Source organism: Salvia splendens, chromosome 1 (genome assembly GCF_004379255.2).
Source record: "Salvia splendens isolate huo1 chromosome 1, SspV2, whole genome shotgun sequence".
NCBI classification, from domain to species: Eukaryota; Viridiplantae; Streptophyta; class Magnoliopsida; order Lamiales; family Lamiaceae; genus Salvia; species Salvia splendens.
Window position 1 is genome coordinate 31,124,318 of NC_056032.1, and position 17,916 is coordinate 31,142,233.

Consider the following 17,916-nt stretch of genomic DNA (forward strand, 5'->3'; position numbering starts at 1 on the left):
TTTCTACAAAGTAGCAAAAAACTATCATGATGACACTTAAATCATATCATTGATATATGTACATACATAATTATGATCAAATAAAAACTTCTATTAATGTAAATTTACAAACCAATTGCTCATAAATTTATAGATAATTACATTTTCGAAAATATGTAGAGGCAGCAGATTATAACATGTTGAATTTACGAGACTTTGGATAGGAGTTTGATGGGTGATGATTTGATTGGCATTTATTCATGGTGAATTTGTGAGTATTGGAATTTTGGAATAAATTATTGTTGGGTGTGCTTGAGTATGTTTGATCTTTTGGCTTGATTGTTGATACACATAGTTCATGTTCATAGTATTGTGAGGCTATTTTATCTTGCTTGAATTGTGTATATTTAGAGCTTAAATGTTTTGCTTGATCTTGGTCTATTGTTGAAAATTTTTGCAATTAATTGGTGGATAGAGAATGTTATGGGGATGAAAAATCAATCATATTAAGGTAGATAATTTAATTTGCAAATTTTAGGCCTTGACTTGATTCAAGTTTGGGGGATTGCCCACATATTATGTTTTGTGCCCTTCTACGACTTTCTTCATTCTATGCTCACATTGTGAAATTGTAGGTACAAAAGGCATCACAAAGGAAGTCCCGAGAATGGGGGATAACTTATGAGCTTCAAAGAACGTCAAGCTAAAGACGTTAACCAAGCGCTTGTTGGGAGGAAACTCAACATTGGTATCATTTTTAAAAAAAAAAATTAGTTTAATTTGTTTTCTTAGTTACTCGCGTCCGTCCCTACCGACTTTTCAAACTTATTCTTAACGTAGTTTTGAATAAGTTTGGGGGATGAAGTGGTGGACTGTGAGCTTAGTTGTTTTTTTTTTGTTATTTATAAAATTTTTAATAAGCCCCGAGGTGAAACTTGTCATGAGCATAACATAGAAAATTTAGAAATACTCATGTTTAGGGACATCAGACCAAGTTGCCTATGATGAAAAGTTCGTTTATGTGTTGGTTGAGTTGACTTGATGCATTGATTTGAAGGTTTAGTGAAAATGTGCACAATTAATGAATTGATTGTTTGCTTTGAATCATGCTTATACCTTGTGAGACTTGAGCTATAATTTCTTTCTTGTGTGATTTATCTGCAATCATGTATTTGTTTCTAGAACTTGCTCATAATCTGCCTAAGTCTACATAGTGTTTAAATGATAAAAGAGGACGTTAGACCATCCTTTTTAGCTACTTTATATATCCAAATTTATGACCTTATTCAAAATATTTTTCCCTAGCTAGCCACTTTGATCCTTTAAAGCCTTTTTCTTTGGAAGCTAAATAAAGGGGAATATCCATACACTCTTGGTGAATTTTAGTTTATATTTTGGGAAAAGAGTTGGAGAGATAAGGTAAAAAGAAAAGTAGTGTGCTTACTTGTGAAAAGTGCATATACATCTGTGGTTTGAATGAGATATTTGGTTGTGCATAAAACAAAAAAAAAGGAAAAAAGAAAGGATGTACAAAAGAAAAAAATCGAAGAAATTTGGGAAGTGAGAAGAAATTTAGACAAAGTCTAGAATTTGCTGAGATTCGAATTGTTGGTGGGGGTGCTAAGTTTGATGTAGTAGAAATTGATTACTTTTTCTATGTTTGAGTTTAGTCAATTTTTAGTCATATTTCCTAACCTTACCAAAGAACCTACATTATAACCTAAAATAAAGACCTTTCGGATTTTTTAGTTTAATCACATAAAGTAGATGCGGGATTAGACTTCGAGCAAGCCTATGGTAAACTTTGCATGTTGCTGATCTGAGAGCATACACTTTTTCCAATATACACTTTGAGAGTGAGTGATAAACACACTTCTAAACACTTGTGAGCGCATGTACTTCAAGGTGATCAACGAGCTAGTAATGAAAATGCACTAATAAGCTTTGCTTGATTTGATTTGTATTCTTGTCAAACTCTTTATTTCTTGTTACAATTTTTGAGGTAACTATGAAGTCTAATTCTTAGCATCCGTGTTTCTTTATTAGTTTTTCTCATGTTTTGTTTGAGGACAAACAAATAATTAAGTTTTGGTGAGTTGACAAACACGGATTTTAAATGTTTTTAAGGGCTAGATTGACTCGTTTTAAATGTCAATCATGCAAATTATGTTCTTATGTTATGCATTTGGTATTTTTGATGTGTTTGTTGATAAATGATAGAAAAAGACAAAAAAAAGGTGCAAAATGGCCAAGATGCAGCAGCATCAGTTCAAGCCAATTTTCCCAGCGCCGTTGAAGTCCAATCAGTGATTAGTTTATAGCATTCTCTTTGTCTTCGAAAGATCTTCGAGTGTATACCTTGAACGTCTCAATCGGAGTTCTGTAGAGAAAGTTATGACCATTCTACGAACATTGCGCAGTGCAGTCAAAACTGGCGAAAATTTAGACGGGAATTCAAGGAATAAAATAAATTGTTGCCCATATCTCTCCCATTTATTGTAGGGCACGAAAATTATCAAAGCTAAACCTTTTTCCACCCTATAAATACCTCTTAACCTAATTCATATTCTTCATCTCAGAGCCTTCAATCCTTCTCCCCTTCTACACATTCTTCCATTCCATATTTCACAAATAATTCATCCATCTTCCATTGGAGCGTAGCTCTACAGATCTAGGTCATAGTAGTTCCTAAAACTCTACATTTTTTAGCATGCTTTGTTTATGTCTAGTTTATAAATCTAAAACTCAAAACTCTGTGTCTCTAAATATTATATGACGCTTAATATATGATAGTCAGTTGCTATCTTATTCCCTGTGTTCGATATCCCGGTACTGATCTTTAGCTATAATAGATCTATCCTGTAAACTTGCAGGTATTTTTTAGTGCTAATAAATAGTGCATCAAGTATGGAAGAGAAGAGAATTAGTGGATAGAGTATTAGAGAGAAACTTTCCATTTATAAAAATGAGACTATTTTTTGTGGATATCTCAAAATGACAAAATGAGATTATTTTTCATGGACGGATGGGTATTAGTTATTAGTGCTATTGTATCTATAAATTTAGTAAATATATTAATCTATACTAACTGTCAAATAGTAAATTATTCTACTAACTGTGAGTTATTAATATAGAGTAAAGGTCATTTGTGGTCCTAAATATATGACGATTTTATGATTTTGATCTAAAACATTATTTTTTGAATATTTGAATCTTGAACAAATGAAAACGGTCCAAATTTGATCGTTTTTTACAGCACCGTCTAAATTTGATGGTCAACGTCAATTAACTCAGTTTTTGACGAAATTAACATTTTATGATTAAAAAATTTAATATTTTATAAATATTGTACTCTAACTTTTTGATCCTAAACATATTGTCTTTATTCATCCACGGTATCATCCCCTCCATCACGAAACAGCCCCCCAATCCACGGATATCAGACGGTGGCGGAAGTTGTATTGAAAGCTACAGGGCGTCATGACAAGTACTCCCATTTCGGCATGATATGGCTCGACTTAATCCTCATCGAGGGTCTCCACTTCTACCCCTAAAAAATGCTCCCAATTTCATTTCCCCACACCATGTGTTGTCTAGATCAAGAACTTCCTCACCCTCTATCTCCAACACTTTCACGCACCCTCTAGCATCCAACATCATATTATCCTTCACTCTCTCCGCCATGCCCGCCGCCGCCACCGCCAGCCTCGTCCTCACAGCCGCCACCTTCAACGCCGACTTAATTCTCCCCCAACTCGCCGCCGAACTCCGTCAATTCGTCCCACAAATGCAGCTGCCACATCATATTCAGCATCTGCTCCGCAACGACGACAACTAAAGACGGCCTATCGCCGATGTAATTTCCTCCGCCGCCAAGATTGAGCTTGGGCAAGAGCCGTAGAGAATGAAGGCTGCGAGGGTCTGAAATTGCAATGCTGCTCATGGTGAGTGGTCGCCGAGAGCAATGGGAATTTTGCTTCACCCTTGCTGAGTTTTGTTTTCTAGAGAGAGATCTCCATTGCTGAGTTCAAACCCTTCTCCAATTTGAAGAAAATGAAGCAGCTGTTCATAACCTAATCTTGCGAGAATTCTTATCTTCTTCCACAAATTGGATCTATGGGGATTATCAGAGATTATTTTCATGTCGATTCGAGCTGGAGCTCGGATTTGGTGGAGCTTCACCACCGCTGCCGCCACCGCCACCGTCGTTGCTAATTATGAAAACCGTGAATGAAGTTGCTAATTAAGGATTAGTAAACTAATTAGAGCATCCACAATGGCAATAGCCCAGCCATAGCCTAGCCACAAACTCCTTCTGTCACAACATCAGCACTAAAAACTCCTCCTGCCACATCAGCAGGACAAACAACTGGACAAACAATAGCCTAGCCATATGCTAGCCACAATAAACAAAATTATAAAAATAACAATCACACAAAACACAGAATTCAACTTACGACATAGATACGGGAAAATGCAATAATTTTATTTAAATAAAAAAGGTACATTAAAAAAAATTACATAATAAAAAAAAACTAACGTCGTGCAGTCCTCCGCGCCCACAACTCTTTAATTAAATCATTTTGGAGTCGAATATGAGCTTCCACTTGGCGCATGTCGGCATGTGCTTGGAGGCGGCCGACTTCATCGTGAGGTACCCCACTTCGTACGTTGGGGGCGGCCACGCCGTGGCTTGGACCGGCTTCATTATCGTCGTTGGCCCAACTAGTCAGTTGTACACCTTCATCTTCGACAATCATGTTGTGCATGATAATACATGCGTACATTATATCAGCAATGCAGTCGACATGCCACAAACGCGTTGGACCCCTAATTGCCACCCATCGAGACTGGAGCACACCAAATGCGCGCTCCACGTCCTTGCGCGCCGACTCCTGCCGTTCCGCAAAGTAGGCCTTCCTCTCATCTGATGCGCACCTGATCGTCTTCACAAAGACGGGCCACCTAGGGTATATCCCATCCGCCAAGTAGTAGCCCATATCCTGCTGGTTCCCGTTGGCGATAAAACTGATGGCCGGACTGAAGCCGTGGCACTGCTCGTTGAAAAGGGGCGACAGGTTGAGGACGTTGAGGTCGTTGTTCGACCCGACTACCCCAAAATATGCATGTCAAATCCACTGGCAGTAATCAGCTACGACCTCGAGGATCATCGTGGGATTCTTTCCCTTGTAGCCGGTCGTGTAGAACCCTTTCCAGGCAGCGGGACAGTTCTTCCACTCCCAATGCATACAATCTATGCTGCCTAACATACCCGAGAACCCATGCTTCTCCCCGTGCATCTGCAGCAGCTCCTGGCAGTCTTCGGGGGTAGGACTTCGAAGGTACTGATCACGGAATATTTCAACCACGCCCTGACAGAAATACTTCATACATTCAAGGGCAGTCGTCTCACCGATGTGGAGGTACTCGTCCCACATGTCTGCCGCGCCTCCGTAGGCCAACTGCCTGATTGCCGCAGTGCACTTTTGAATAGGTGTGTGGCCGGACCTGCCAGCCGCATCGTGACTGAACCGGAAACACATATATCGACGCTCCAAAGCGTCAACAATACGCATAAACAGGGCCCTGCTCATCCTAAAAAAGCCGCCTGAAAAGGTTGGCGTTGAACCGCGGCTCCGGTGCGAAGTAGTCTTCATATAGCCGCTGATGTGCAGCTACGTGATCCCGCTCAATCACTGCTCGGTGATGGACAGCGGGTCGAGGTCGAGGTACCGCCGGCTGTAAGGCCCTTTGTATCAGCCGGTTTATCTCACGGGACGTATAGGCATCCAACTCTTCGTTCATTCGCCGTTCGTACTCCTCAGCATCCCCACCACTCCACCCGCCCTACTCATTTCGCGTTGTTGCTCTTGTACAGAAATTAAGATAGAGAGAAAACTCGTAAAAACAAGTGTTTCGAAAATTAAATAAAAATAAATAAAAAATCAGCTGGTCGATCGCTCGCCGATCGACAGCCTGCAATGGCGGCCAGCCGATCGGCGAGCGCATCAGCCAGCGCTCGGGAATCGACGTGTGCTCGCCGATTTTCTCACCGATTTGGCGCTGGCCGGCTGCAATGGTTCGGTGAGCGGACCGGCCAGCGCCGGGAATCGGCTAGCCGGTCCGCTCCCCGCCATTGTGGATGCTCTTATATCAAAATGAATCTTAATTCCCGTTGACCGTCAATTTTTGACGGTGCCGTCCAAAATGGACCAAATGCGGACCTTTTTCATTTGTTTGAGATGTAATAATTCAAAAGATAATATTCTCGACCAAAATCGTAAATTCGCTATATGTTTAGGACCACAAACAAATGACCTTTACTCATTAATATATAATATCGAGCAAATAAAAATAAATTAGTAAAAATAAAAATATTAATGATTCATAAAAAATAAATAAATATTGAAAACAAAAACTACAGTTAAAGAGTAATAGCAGAATAAAATTATTGAAGCATTAAAAAAAATTAGTTACTATCAATAATATCTATATTTACTAAATTTCATTTTATTACAATGACTATCATTGATTTATTGTTAGTAATTAATATTACTATGAAAAATGAATACTATTTGAAAGGTGTTTGTATCTTACTAATATGTTACTCAGTTTTTACTTTTTAGAGATGATTATTAGGGTTAAGATGCCATTTTATTGATTTAATTTTAAAATATCTATCTAGCGTTAATTTATTACCAATATCATTTTCTTAAAAAATAGAGGGAACATCATTTTTGGTCCACGAACTTTGCCAAAGTATCATTTTAGGTCTGTGAACTTTGAAAATATCATTTTAGGTCCGTGAACTTTGAGTTAGTATCATTTGAGGTACTTTTTACTATTTCCAAGTTTTTTTGGATGAAAATACCCTAAATACCTTAAAGTGTACCTCAAATAGTAAAAAGTACCTCAAATGATACTAACTCAAAGTTCACGGACCTAAAATGATATTTTCAAAGTTCACGGACCTAAAATGATATTTTGCAAAGTTCGTGGACCAAAAATGATATTCCCACAAAAAAATATTTAGTGGTGAGAAAATCCGGGAGAGATGGGTGCTCTGCTTCTTTTTTTTTTCTTTTTTTTGAAGGAATGGGTGCTCTGCTATATTTCAACACAAGTAGTAATTCTTTACTCCCTCCGCCCGCCATTAGGAGTCTCATTTCTTGGCGGCACGAGTTTTAAGAAATATTATGAAAAGCGGGTAGAAAAAAGTTAATGGAATATGATCCTACTTATATATATTAATTTTAAATGAAATGTGAGTGGAATGTAAGACCACATTACCATTTATAGTAAAAGTGAACCAGGGCTTCTATTTGTGGACGGACTTAAATGAAAAAAACGGTCTTCTATTTGCGGATGGAGGGAGTATTCTAGTAGTCTAAATTAGTAGTGTATTTTAAGAAAAAAAAAAACAAAGAGGCAGCGTGAAGCCGGTGAACCCACTAATCAATTGCTTTTAAGACACAGGCATCTCTTTTTCTTGATTCCCGCAAACAAAATATTTAGCATAATTGTTCTTCTTTAATCAGCCTTTTTTTGAAGCCGATACCAAATTGTTGTATACTATTATCAATCATTATGCTTTGTTCATATGTCTGAAATTGTCTATGTTTCGGTCTAAGATTGACACAAATTCAATGTACTAAGTGCATTTTTCCTCCTTTGTTTCATCGTTATAACTAGTGAAAGTGTATAGTACTCCCTCTGTCCTATTACATGTGAAGCGTTTTAATTCGGACGTTTTTTTTGCAAAAATAATAAAGTAAATAAGAGAATAATGTATATACGACTATCTTCTATATTATTTTTTCTCTATTCAAACTATTTATTATCATCTTTGCAAAACAGAAAAGAAACGCCTTAATTATAGTGGAAGAAAGATAGTATGTTTTATTTCGTTTCAATATGAGTAGGAAATCTTCTAGTTGCATGTAAGGGCATCCACAATGGGGTGCCCTAAGGCGCGCCCTATGGTGCGCTACGTCAGCAGTTTTATCCTCCTACCCCCACCTGCAATGGGGCGCCATAAGGCGCGCCCTATGCATTTTATTTTATTTGAATATTTAAATAACAAAAAATTGGGAAAAAACTTCATTTCATATATAAAAATTAATACATTACAATACGAATTAAAAAAAATACTCAAACTCAACGACGGTGGTTACGGGCACACACTTCTTCAATCATGTCGTTCATGAGTTGCGCATGGTCTTGTTGGTTGCGCATTGAGGTATGTCTAGCTAGAACCTCGTCGAAGCCCGACGACAATCCTCTAGCGGGGGGCTCGGTCGCCGTGCTGGATGAGCTAGATGCACCGTCATCATCGTTCCACTCGGTGATGCTCCCACCTTCATGCTCGACTATCATGTTGTGCATGATAATGCACGCATACATGACGTTGGCGATGATTTCCTTGAACCAAAGACGAGCCGATGAGAAATGTAGAACTAGTGGTGTCATCGTCGTGGTTCATTTTAGAATGTGAGATAGGTAGAAATGTGAGAGAGGAGCGAAACGAGAGAGGCGAGATTTCGTATGAACAAGTGAATGAGAAACGAGGTTTAAATAAAAAAAAAATAAAAAACGCGTGGCATCGTCCGCGACCACCGTCCGCCGATCCTGCAATGGGGCTCCCATCGTCCGCCGAGCCCACAATGGCGCGTACGATAGGCCATCGTCCGCGCTTCAACCGCGGACGATGCATCGGGCAAGGGCGTAGGGCGCGGATGATGGCGGGCACCCACAATGGGGTGGATGATGGCGCCCGCGGATAATGGCACGCATCGGGCGTCCCATTGTGAATGCCCTAATGATATCAACTCATGAAGTTTGTGCGTAGCTTTGACTACGTTGACTGAGCAATAATAGCATATGCTGGTTTACAAATTATTATGTCATAGTTTCATTATCCTCAACTTTTACTTTGCGACCATCATCATGATTATCACTGCTTTTTAATGAGAATCCTAATTTAATACTTTATCCAACATGTATATTATATGTCTCCTTTGCATATATATTAAATTAATAATAATATTATTGTCACATATCCACGTGAAAAACTAAATTTAAGTTATTCTCATAATTTAATACTTTATCCAACATGTATATTATATGCCTCCTTTACATATATAATAAATTAATAATAATATTATTGTCACATATCCACATGCAAAACTAAATTTAAGTTAGATTGTCACGATGGATTCGAACCTGAGATTTTTAGCTTAAGACATTATCAGTTATTACTAGGCCAACTTAGATACACATGTCAAATTTTATTATAGTAAAAAAAGACTTATGATAAGCTCAAAAAGGAAGAGTACAATCCAAGAATCGGAGGGAGTATATGAGGCCTACATTTCACTAACTTTTTCCGCACTTTTCTTCATATTTCTTAAAATCCGTGACGAGTCAAACATGGACAACATTTTGCAGACGGGGGAGGGAGTACTACATATTTCCATTTTGGGTCGTCCCTTATAAATAGAAACTTTTGAATATTTCTATTTTAGTACATGGACCCAACAATCCACTAACACTATTTTCACTATTTTTTCTCTTCATTTCTCTTACTTTACCAATTATTCTATCTTACTTTACCAATAGTACATTAAAATCCGTGCAGTCTAAAAAAATCTATTTTTTGAGAACGAATGTAAGAGTATTAATTTTATAGTACTAACATGTAAGGAGAATGAGTTAATGGAATTTGAGATCCATTAACAAAATTACTAATATTAAAAGGTAGGTATTGCAAGTACAGACGGAAAGATCCAAAGAAAACTAGTGACGAGGAATGAGGACGGGGCGAGTACAACTTAGGGCTGGTTTGATTGCCATGTTAGTGGCCTTATCTACCCTTTTACCTTGGTTTGGTTGCCATGTTTGCACTATCACAAAGCCCATGAAAGTGAAGAAAGCCCGTCCAGGCCCGAAAAACTGTCCACTAAAACGTGATAACACAATCGCACACATTTGCAGCGATTGTACATTGTTCCAACTTGATACCCACAAATGCCCCTTATCCCTCCTCTCACCCTACCTCTCTCATCACTTTTCTCTTTCAATCACCTCTCCTCTGACGCCTTCAACCACCTGCTCCAATCCCACTCCACAGGCGACGGAGACTTTTCGGCGAAGAAGAAGAGGAAAAGCGGTGAGGCGGAAAAAGAGTAAAAAAAGCTGAGATGATTGATTGTTGAGGTGTTTGTATTGATTATGTAGCATTGGAGCTCGATTCTTCATATGTTTTGTTTCTCATTCACATGAAAATTACTTCTTTTTTTCACTTCATCTTTTCCGTTGTATATTTTGCTGTTGAATTTGATGTGATTTTGTTAATGATTAAAATTTATAGAGGTTAGTTTGTTGGATGATCAAGAAAGGATAAAATTGCTTTTTAAAGAAGAAGAAGAAGAAGAATTCCGTCCAAGGACATCACACGGCCTCCTTCCGGCAGATTGCCGCTCGACCTCCTCCACGAAGGCTTCGATTTTAGGCTACTTGCGATGGGACGGGAAGACGGAGCTGAATTTTGGTCAACAAGTTATTAATTGGATTCTGATTTTGTGATAGGGGAGAAGAAGAAGATTGAAACGTGTGTCTTAATGAAGAAGATTGAATTATGTGCAGTAATAATCATTAACATTCATTTATTTAACTTAATCATAAAATATTGATACACATTTACATACAAAATATATTTAGTCCTAAAGGATATTTTTATCACTTTACATCTTATCTACAAATCCCTGTCTTGTTAATCAAATCACTAAACGAAATTTTTGTCACTTTACATTTTATCTACGGATCACTATCTTGTTAATCAAACAACATATGAAAATACTATCTGACACTATCTTACTTTCAGCTCGAAAATACTATCTCAAGAGTAAGATAACGGAGTGATATGATCTCTCTACAAACAGAAAAATATCTGAACCGTTACTCGGTACCCAGAGCTAACCTTGAGTGAGCCCTCAAACCCACACTGGCTGAGAAATTCACACATTCTATGTGAAAATTTTACACACATTCAATGTTAAATCCTAGATTCTGCTACATCTAGGGTTTGTACTTGACCGAACTCAATTGTGAATGGGGAATTGCTGTAGATCTCCGGCTTCCGTAGCCAGAGAAGACGTCAAGTCGGGAAACTTCTCCGGCCACGACCCCGGCCGGAAGGATAAGTCCTCCGGAATCGCGAAGAAGCCAATCGCAGTTTTGACGGATGCGGAGAAGGAGAATATCGAGGAGAAGTATTTAGTCGATCGCGAGCTGGGGAGGGGGGAATTTGGGGTGACCTATTTGTGCATTGAGCGGGAAACCAGGGAGATGTTGGCTTGCAAGTCGATTTCGAAGCGGAAGCTGCGGACGGCGGTGGATGTGGAGGATGTGAGGAGGGAGGTAGCAATAATGAAGCATTTGCCGCAGAACTCGAGCATCGTCAGCTTGAAAGAGGCGCGGGAGGACGATAATGCCGTGCATTTGGTGATGGAGCTGTGCGAGGGAGGGGAGCTGTTTGATAGGATTGTTGCGAGGGGGCATTACACGGAGCGGGCGGCGGCTGCAGTGACCAGGACGGTTGTGGAGGTCGTGCAGCTGTGCCACAAGCATGGGGTTATTCATAGGGATTTGAAGCCCGAGAATTTCTTGTTTTCGAATAAGAAGGAAAATTCGCCTCTTAAAGCGATTGATTTCGGATTGTCTATTTTCTTCAAGCCAGGTTTGGTCCATTAATAGTAGTATTTCGTTTTGAATGTTTGGAATCACTGGGAAGTTGTTGGCTTACTATTTAACTCGTTATCTGGATACACTTGTATGTATAAAATTGCGAATTCTTAGCCGAGTTGGATATCGACAGAGCTTTAGTATTGTGATTGCCTCCATAGGTCGTCTTTTGAATGTACTAATCGAAGATTGTGTTATGATCAAAAGAGTGTGCAAGTAATATGATGGAAACCATGATAAAGAAATACTGTAGTACCTTCATTTTTAAAAAAAATGTAGATATGACTTGACACAGCAGTTTTGTAAGAAAAGGGACCTTGTAGCATTCCTCTGCTAGTGAAGCTACTATTACTTTAAAGGTTGGGCTCTAGCTATCTCAGGTTGCGAATCTGATACGCACAACAGCCTGAGCAGCAGCCCCTCAAGTCCACGCTCACACACGGACGACCCTCCTTAATTCCAATATTATGTTTAGTTATTTCCTTATAGAGTCAAGTCTATCTTAAGTCATATTATAGAGTCAAGAATTTATTTCCTTCCAGGTTCTTTGTGGTTCTTTCCTGGATCAGATTAGGAGAGTCGAACCATAATAGGATTAGGTCTCTTTTTCAATTATAATAGAGTTTGTTATTTCAATTAAGCAAATAAGAATTATATTTCTGAAAAAACCCAATCTTCTCAGTTTTTCTCCCCTTTCTTTCCTGGATCAGATTAGGAGAGTCGAACCATAATAGGATTAGGTTTCTTTTTCAATTATAATAGAGTTTTGTTATTTCAATTAAGCAAATAATAATTATATTTCTGAAAAAACCCAATCTTCTCACTTTTTCTCCCCTTTCTTTGGTTCTCTTACGTATATGCATGCCATTCTTTCCACCTTTGACGCGTATCAGAGTCTATTATGTTATATTTAGGGTCTTGTAGATACAATATTGTGTGTATAGAACAGTGAGGTACACAACTGTGGCTATTTAAAATGGAAGTAGATGCTACTGGGTTTGGTATGCTGTGAACCCTCATTTTCTCAAATATAAGTCTTATAAGTTTGTTTATTTGTTTCTCCTCAAGACAGCTTCATCATTTTCTATAAAGAGACTCGACAAGTTTTCCCGTGTCTGTCATTCTTTATTTTTTCATTAAACAAGTTTATATGCTTGTATGTCAAAGTATCATGTCTAACGTGCTTCAGCCATTGTTCATAATGTTGTATGTGGTCCTTCGCTTTTACCATCTTAAGAATAAAAGAATAACTCTTGGATTCTAGGTGAGAGGTTTTCTGAGATTGTTGGGAGCCCTTACTACATGGCGCCGGAGGTACTCAGGCGAAATTATGGGCCAGAAATAGATATCTGGAGTGCAGGGGTCATTCTTTATATCATGTTGTGTGGGGTTCCTCCCTTCTGGGCAGGTAACTTACAATTTGCTTTCTATCCTCTTGTCTCCATCCATCATATCTTTTGTGACCACATCTTAGCAACCTTGACTAGCTATTGCATGCTGTATACAGTAGTACACTAGTACTTATAAATGCCTGCCGATTAGGCTTTCTTTGCCAGCAGGCATCACATGTCCTGACATTCAATACCAATATTAACAACCTGTAGGATATGATGTATCCAAAATGACTTGACATTTAAGCAATTTTTCTGCAGAGTCTGAGCAAGGTGTAGCCCAGGCCATCATACGTGGGAAAATAGACTTTGAACGCGAACCATGGCCAAGTATATCTGACAGTGCCAAGAGCCTTGTACGACAGATGCTTGAACCAGATCCTAAGCTCCGACTGACAGCACAGCAAGTTCTTGGTATGTTATACACTGTGATGAATTGTTGACATTTAAGTAAGGGATGATGGTCTGAACTTGATGGTCTACAAAATTTTTCTTTTAACTGTTATAGTGAGACATTCATGTTCTATTAGTTGTGTAAACATCTTGGTTTGAGTTTAGGGGAAATAGTGTTTCATACATACATTCCTATAGCCTGAAACATACAAAGATTGATTATTTGTCCTTCCTGAGTGATTTACTATCTTTATCTTTAATTCCAAGTCCTACTTTGGTCATGCTATGGGGTTAGCCTGTGCAAGTTCTAGTATATGGTTGTTACCTTATCATCATGAATCATTGTGTGTTTAGTAATCCAATCATCCCATTCAGTGGTTTTTAAATGACACTATATGTTTATAGAGTCCCCTATCTAGCATGGCCATGCATTCTGTTTGGAAAAAATTGGGAATATGGATCAGTTTTATGGTTATAACATAATTTGGTTCACAGAGCATCCCTGGCTCCTAAATGCTAAGAAGGCTTCAAATGTTCCTCTTGGAGATGTTGTCAAGTCAAGACTGAAGCAGTTCTCCTTGATGAATAGATTCAAGAGAAAGGCCCTTAGGGTTGGTTCATTATTTCAACCTTTTCAATCTCTTTAGCTATCTTCATTTTTGGAGATAAAGATATTTACTTTCGGTCTTTTAATAGGTCATTGCTGATTTCTTATCTAATGAAGAAGTTGAAGGAATCAAAGATATTTTTGCAAGGATAGACACCGATAGTGATGGTATTGTTTCAACTGATGAACTCAAGGCTGGATTAAAAAATTCTAACTCACAGATGACAGAGACAGAAATACAAATGCTCATTGAAGCTGTAAGTCTGCCATCTTTTAACCCAGTACGCGTACAGCCATTGCTTCACATTGATAAATTTGTGATGGTGGCCATTAGTATAGCACATCTTCTTTATTTTGAGACCTAGATCAAAGTTTCGTGTATGCAAGCTAAGCAGTTGAATTGGTTGGTCATTGGTTTACTTTGCCTATAATTGCGAAGGTGTGAATAAATGTAATGAAAACTAGTGTTTTTAGTGTGGAAAATCAATCTATGGGTCTTAAACTCGTGCTTTTACAAGTTGTGAACAGAACTTATTGGTTGCTGCGAGGCCCATTCTCATTCAACAATATAATTGCGAATCTGTAAAAGAGATATCCTTTGGTTTACTTTGACCTTACTGTGACTTATTTGTTTGTCACTGTAATTTTCTAATGTAACATGCATCCAGGTATCTGCGTCAGGACTTCTGTACATAGTGATTTATGTTTGAAGCTTCAAATACCCTGTCCTTGAACTCCCCACCAGTAGTATAACATAAATCATCAACTGGGAAAAGAAATAGTCCCATCTCTTTGCCTGTATGAGTATGAATCTTTGTTTGTTTGAGTTTACTAATCATATTCTTGCCGATGTTTATTCTTTTCTTCCCAACAGGTGGATGCAAATGGTAAAGGAACATTGGACTATGGAGAATTTCTTGCTATTTCACTCCATCTGCAGAAGATTTCCAACAATGAGCATCTTCACAAAGCTTTCTCCTATTTTGACAAGGACGGAAATGGTTACATTGAGCCTGGGGAGCTTCGGGATGCCTTGAAAGAAGATGGCGAAGATGATAGTGCAGATGTGGCAAATGACATTTTTCAGGAGGTTGACAGGGATAAGGTGAAAATAAATTCTTTAGTATGAATATGGGTAGGGCCTGAAATAGATTATAACCACAATTTGTCACAATGCAGGATGGACTTATAAGCTATGATGAATTTGTAGCCATGATGAAAACTGGCACAGATTGGAGAAAAGCTTCACGACATTACTCAAGAGGGAGATTTAATAGTCTGAGCATAAAGCTGATGAAGGATGGTTCTGTTAACTTGGGTGGGTAAATATGACTGTTTCTCTCATCTGTACGAGTTACCAAGTTGTTTCCCTTTGTAGTGAAATTACCATTGTTATCATTATTATGGCTTCCATATCTACAATGAGGTTCCATCTGATTGATAACCTAGAAAGATTATGAATAGGGTGAGTACAATTGTCTAGCACAGAGCTTGCTGGTCCTCGAGACACTGATATATCGTATTCTCTCCCCCAATTCTACATCTCCCTCTGTTTCGTCATTGACAGATGATTTAGATGTCTGATACTGATTATTACTAGTAAATATATTTGTCAAAAGAATAGCTCTCAGCGAACATGCGATTTGTGCAAATTGAAACAATTTTCTTTGTGTTTGTTTTATCCCTTGTCCTAGATCAGCTTGACCTTGTGAATGTATTCAGCTAGAGTTAATGGAACTTTTGGTGGTCGTATTTCATGATAATAAAAAGTTATTTTGGTCCCTTATACTCCTCCATATGGTTTATTTTGAAGATTAAACATCTTCGCAATATATGTATGAAAGACAACCTCTAAGCTTCTAAACCTTGACCTTGTTCTCTTCTCCTCTCTTGCTGAAATTATGTTCTCCAGATTTATAAGAATATATAAAACCGTTTACTATGATCTCTGCTGGCTTTACCTCCTAACCATTCCTCTTGAACTAGGCCTGTTTCAACATTTCATAAAACCATAAGCCTTCAAAAGATTTTCAGTTTGTGTGCTAACAACTTATCTATTTTAGTGTGGTCACCTCTTTCATTTTGTAGAGATGTCAACTACATTGTAGGTTTTGTCATTGTTCCTTCTACTAGGTGTTGTCCTATCTCGTTCTTCTGTTTCTGGCCCATCCAACAAGATGTGGTTTACTATCTTTGATGTATAAAGTGCTTGCAATTATTATCTCACACATTTTGTGGTATACGAATGACTTGCATACTAGGAAGAAACTGACATGTTTCCATGTGCAAATGACTTAGCTGAGAAGGGTAGATATGCATTAATATACTGAAGTTTGATGTTTATAGTACTGTTATTATGCCTGGTAATAGATATTTTTCGATTAGATGATATTTCCTCTTAGTTTTGTCGACTAACTCTTGTTTGTTTTGCCTGACCTAAAAAATGAATAGAGGCAAGCTCTGTTAGATTAATCATATTATCTTCATTTCCTCCTTCCTTAATCCATTTGTTGGTTAGGCAGTCTCTGTCGACAGCTTTGATGTCGGCCTTGTTGCGTCAATATCATTCTGGATGCGCTTGTTTCTTGAGTGATTGGATACAGAAAAAAAAAACAGGAAAAGCCCACAAATATCCGGGAAATGAAATGGAGATCGATATTGTCTTCTTTTCATTATTTTCTGCATTATTATGCATCCTTAATTGCTCTCGAGCCCCTACGCTGTTGTATGCTTTAGTGTTGTTATTAGATTGATACATCTTCTTCCATAGTAGTATTAACAGATTTCTGCATCTCCATTATAGGATTGAAATTTGAAATGCTTCTCTTCTCTCTGTGTATTTGAGACATGTGAATACTTCTTTCCTGTTATATGTTAAATTTAAGTAAGTGATGATGCACTGCTCTAAGATTATTGCTCTGATTAATTCTTTGTATCTCTAAATTTCTAATGTAATGACTTGGATGTGTAAGATAAGTATCTGTTGCATTTTTGTGTTTACCTTAATTGATCACGAGACTCTGTTTTACTCGAACCTTATCATAAAATTGATATCCAATCTTAAACGTATTTGTCGATAAGAATTAGCCCTTTTTAGTTATGGTAGTTAGAATTGAATTAATATGTTATGCGGAAAGACAATAAATAACAAGTGGGGTTATTTCAAAAATAATTGGTGGCGAAAACTTGGACGTCAATATCTACATGTACAGAATGTCACATTACATTAAAACAACGTGAAAAAAACAATTTATATTTACCGACTTCTCGACTTTGACTAGACGCCATTGTCCCACTACGCAATGAGAGATATACATCTTGCCTCTCAATAATTTATGATAATTGAGATTAATTATAAACAAATTACAAAAGAAAGTGAAATTATTTGAGAACAGATTATTGTTGTAAAATGACCGTACAAAGGTTAAAGGATTTTGGTTTTTTGTTCCCACGGTTTATAAGCATATTTAGCAATTTATTTTCATAATTTATAAGAGCCCAACCAAACATGTAGTGCTGATTCAATTTTTTGTCTAGTATAAAAAAATAATGTAGATTAGAGTCTTTTCTACATTATTATTTCTCTTATTTTACTTTATTCATTTTAACTATTTATTACTCTCTCGGTCTCATAATATATGCCACACTTTTCTTTTTAGAGTGTTCACAGTGGTGCTAAACAGCTACGCCACAGCCACAAAAGCACTTCCACGGCCACAAATCACATTATTTAATCAATTGTTGGTATATTTTAATTGGATTGGAACAAAAATTATCGGACGAATAAGAAAAGGAGGTGTCTTT

At 37.7% G+C, this 17,916-nt stretch overlaps 1 protein-coding gene across 2 annotated transcripts; it reads left to right on the forward strand.

Moving 5' to 3' along the window:
* Positions 1-10,911: 10,911 nt before the first annotated feature.
* Positions 10,912-17,000, forward strand: LOC121746946 (calcium-dependent protein kinase 13-like). 2 transcript variants are annotated; one of them, XM_042140922.1, is made up of 8 exons: positions 10,912-11,716; positions 12,986-13,129; positions 13,374-13,526; positions 14,001-14,116; positions 14,202-14,369; positions 14,987-15,217; positions 15,292-15,430; positions 16,631-17,000. In XM_042140922.1, exons 1-8 carry the CDS (start codon positions 11,089-11,091, stop codon positions 16,651-16,653), a joined length of 1,602 nt encoding a protein of 533 aa, XP_041996856.1. In that variant the 5' UTR covers positions 10,912-11,088; the 3' UTR covers positions 16,654-17,000. The 2 variants fall into 2 exon arrangements, with proteins under 2 accessions (XP_041996856.1, XP_041996850.1); XM_042140916.1 differs by having other exon boundaries at positions 16,635-17,000.
* Positions 17,001-17,916: the final 916 nt, after the last annotated feature.

Excerpts from the sequence above, each read along its gene's own strand:
- LOC121746946 (XM_042140916.1), top strand. The coding sequence starts at position 11,089 with ATGGGGAATTGCTGTAGATCTCCGGCTTCCGTAGCCAGAGAAGACGTC. Across the intron at positions 11,717-12,985 it reads GTCTATTTTCTTCAAGCCAG|GTGAGAGGTTTTCTGAGATT; the intron begins GTTTGGTCCATT and ends CTTGGATTCTAG. Across the intron at positions 13,130-13,373 it reads GGTTCCTCCCTTCTGGGCAG|AGTCTGAGCAAGGTGTAGCC; the intron begins GTAACTTACAAT and ends ATTTTTCTGCAG.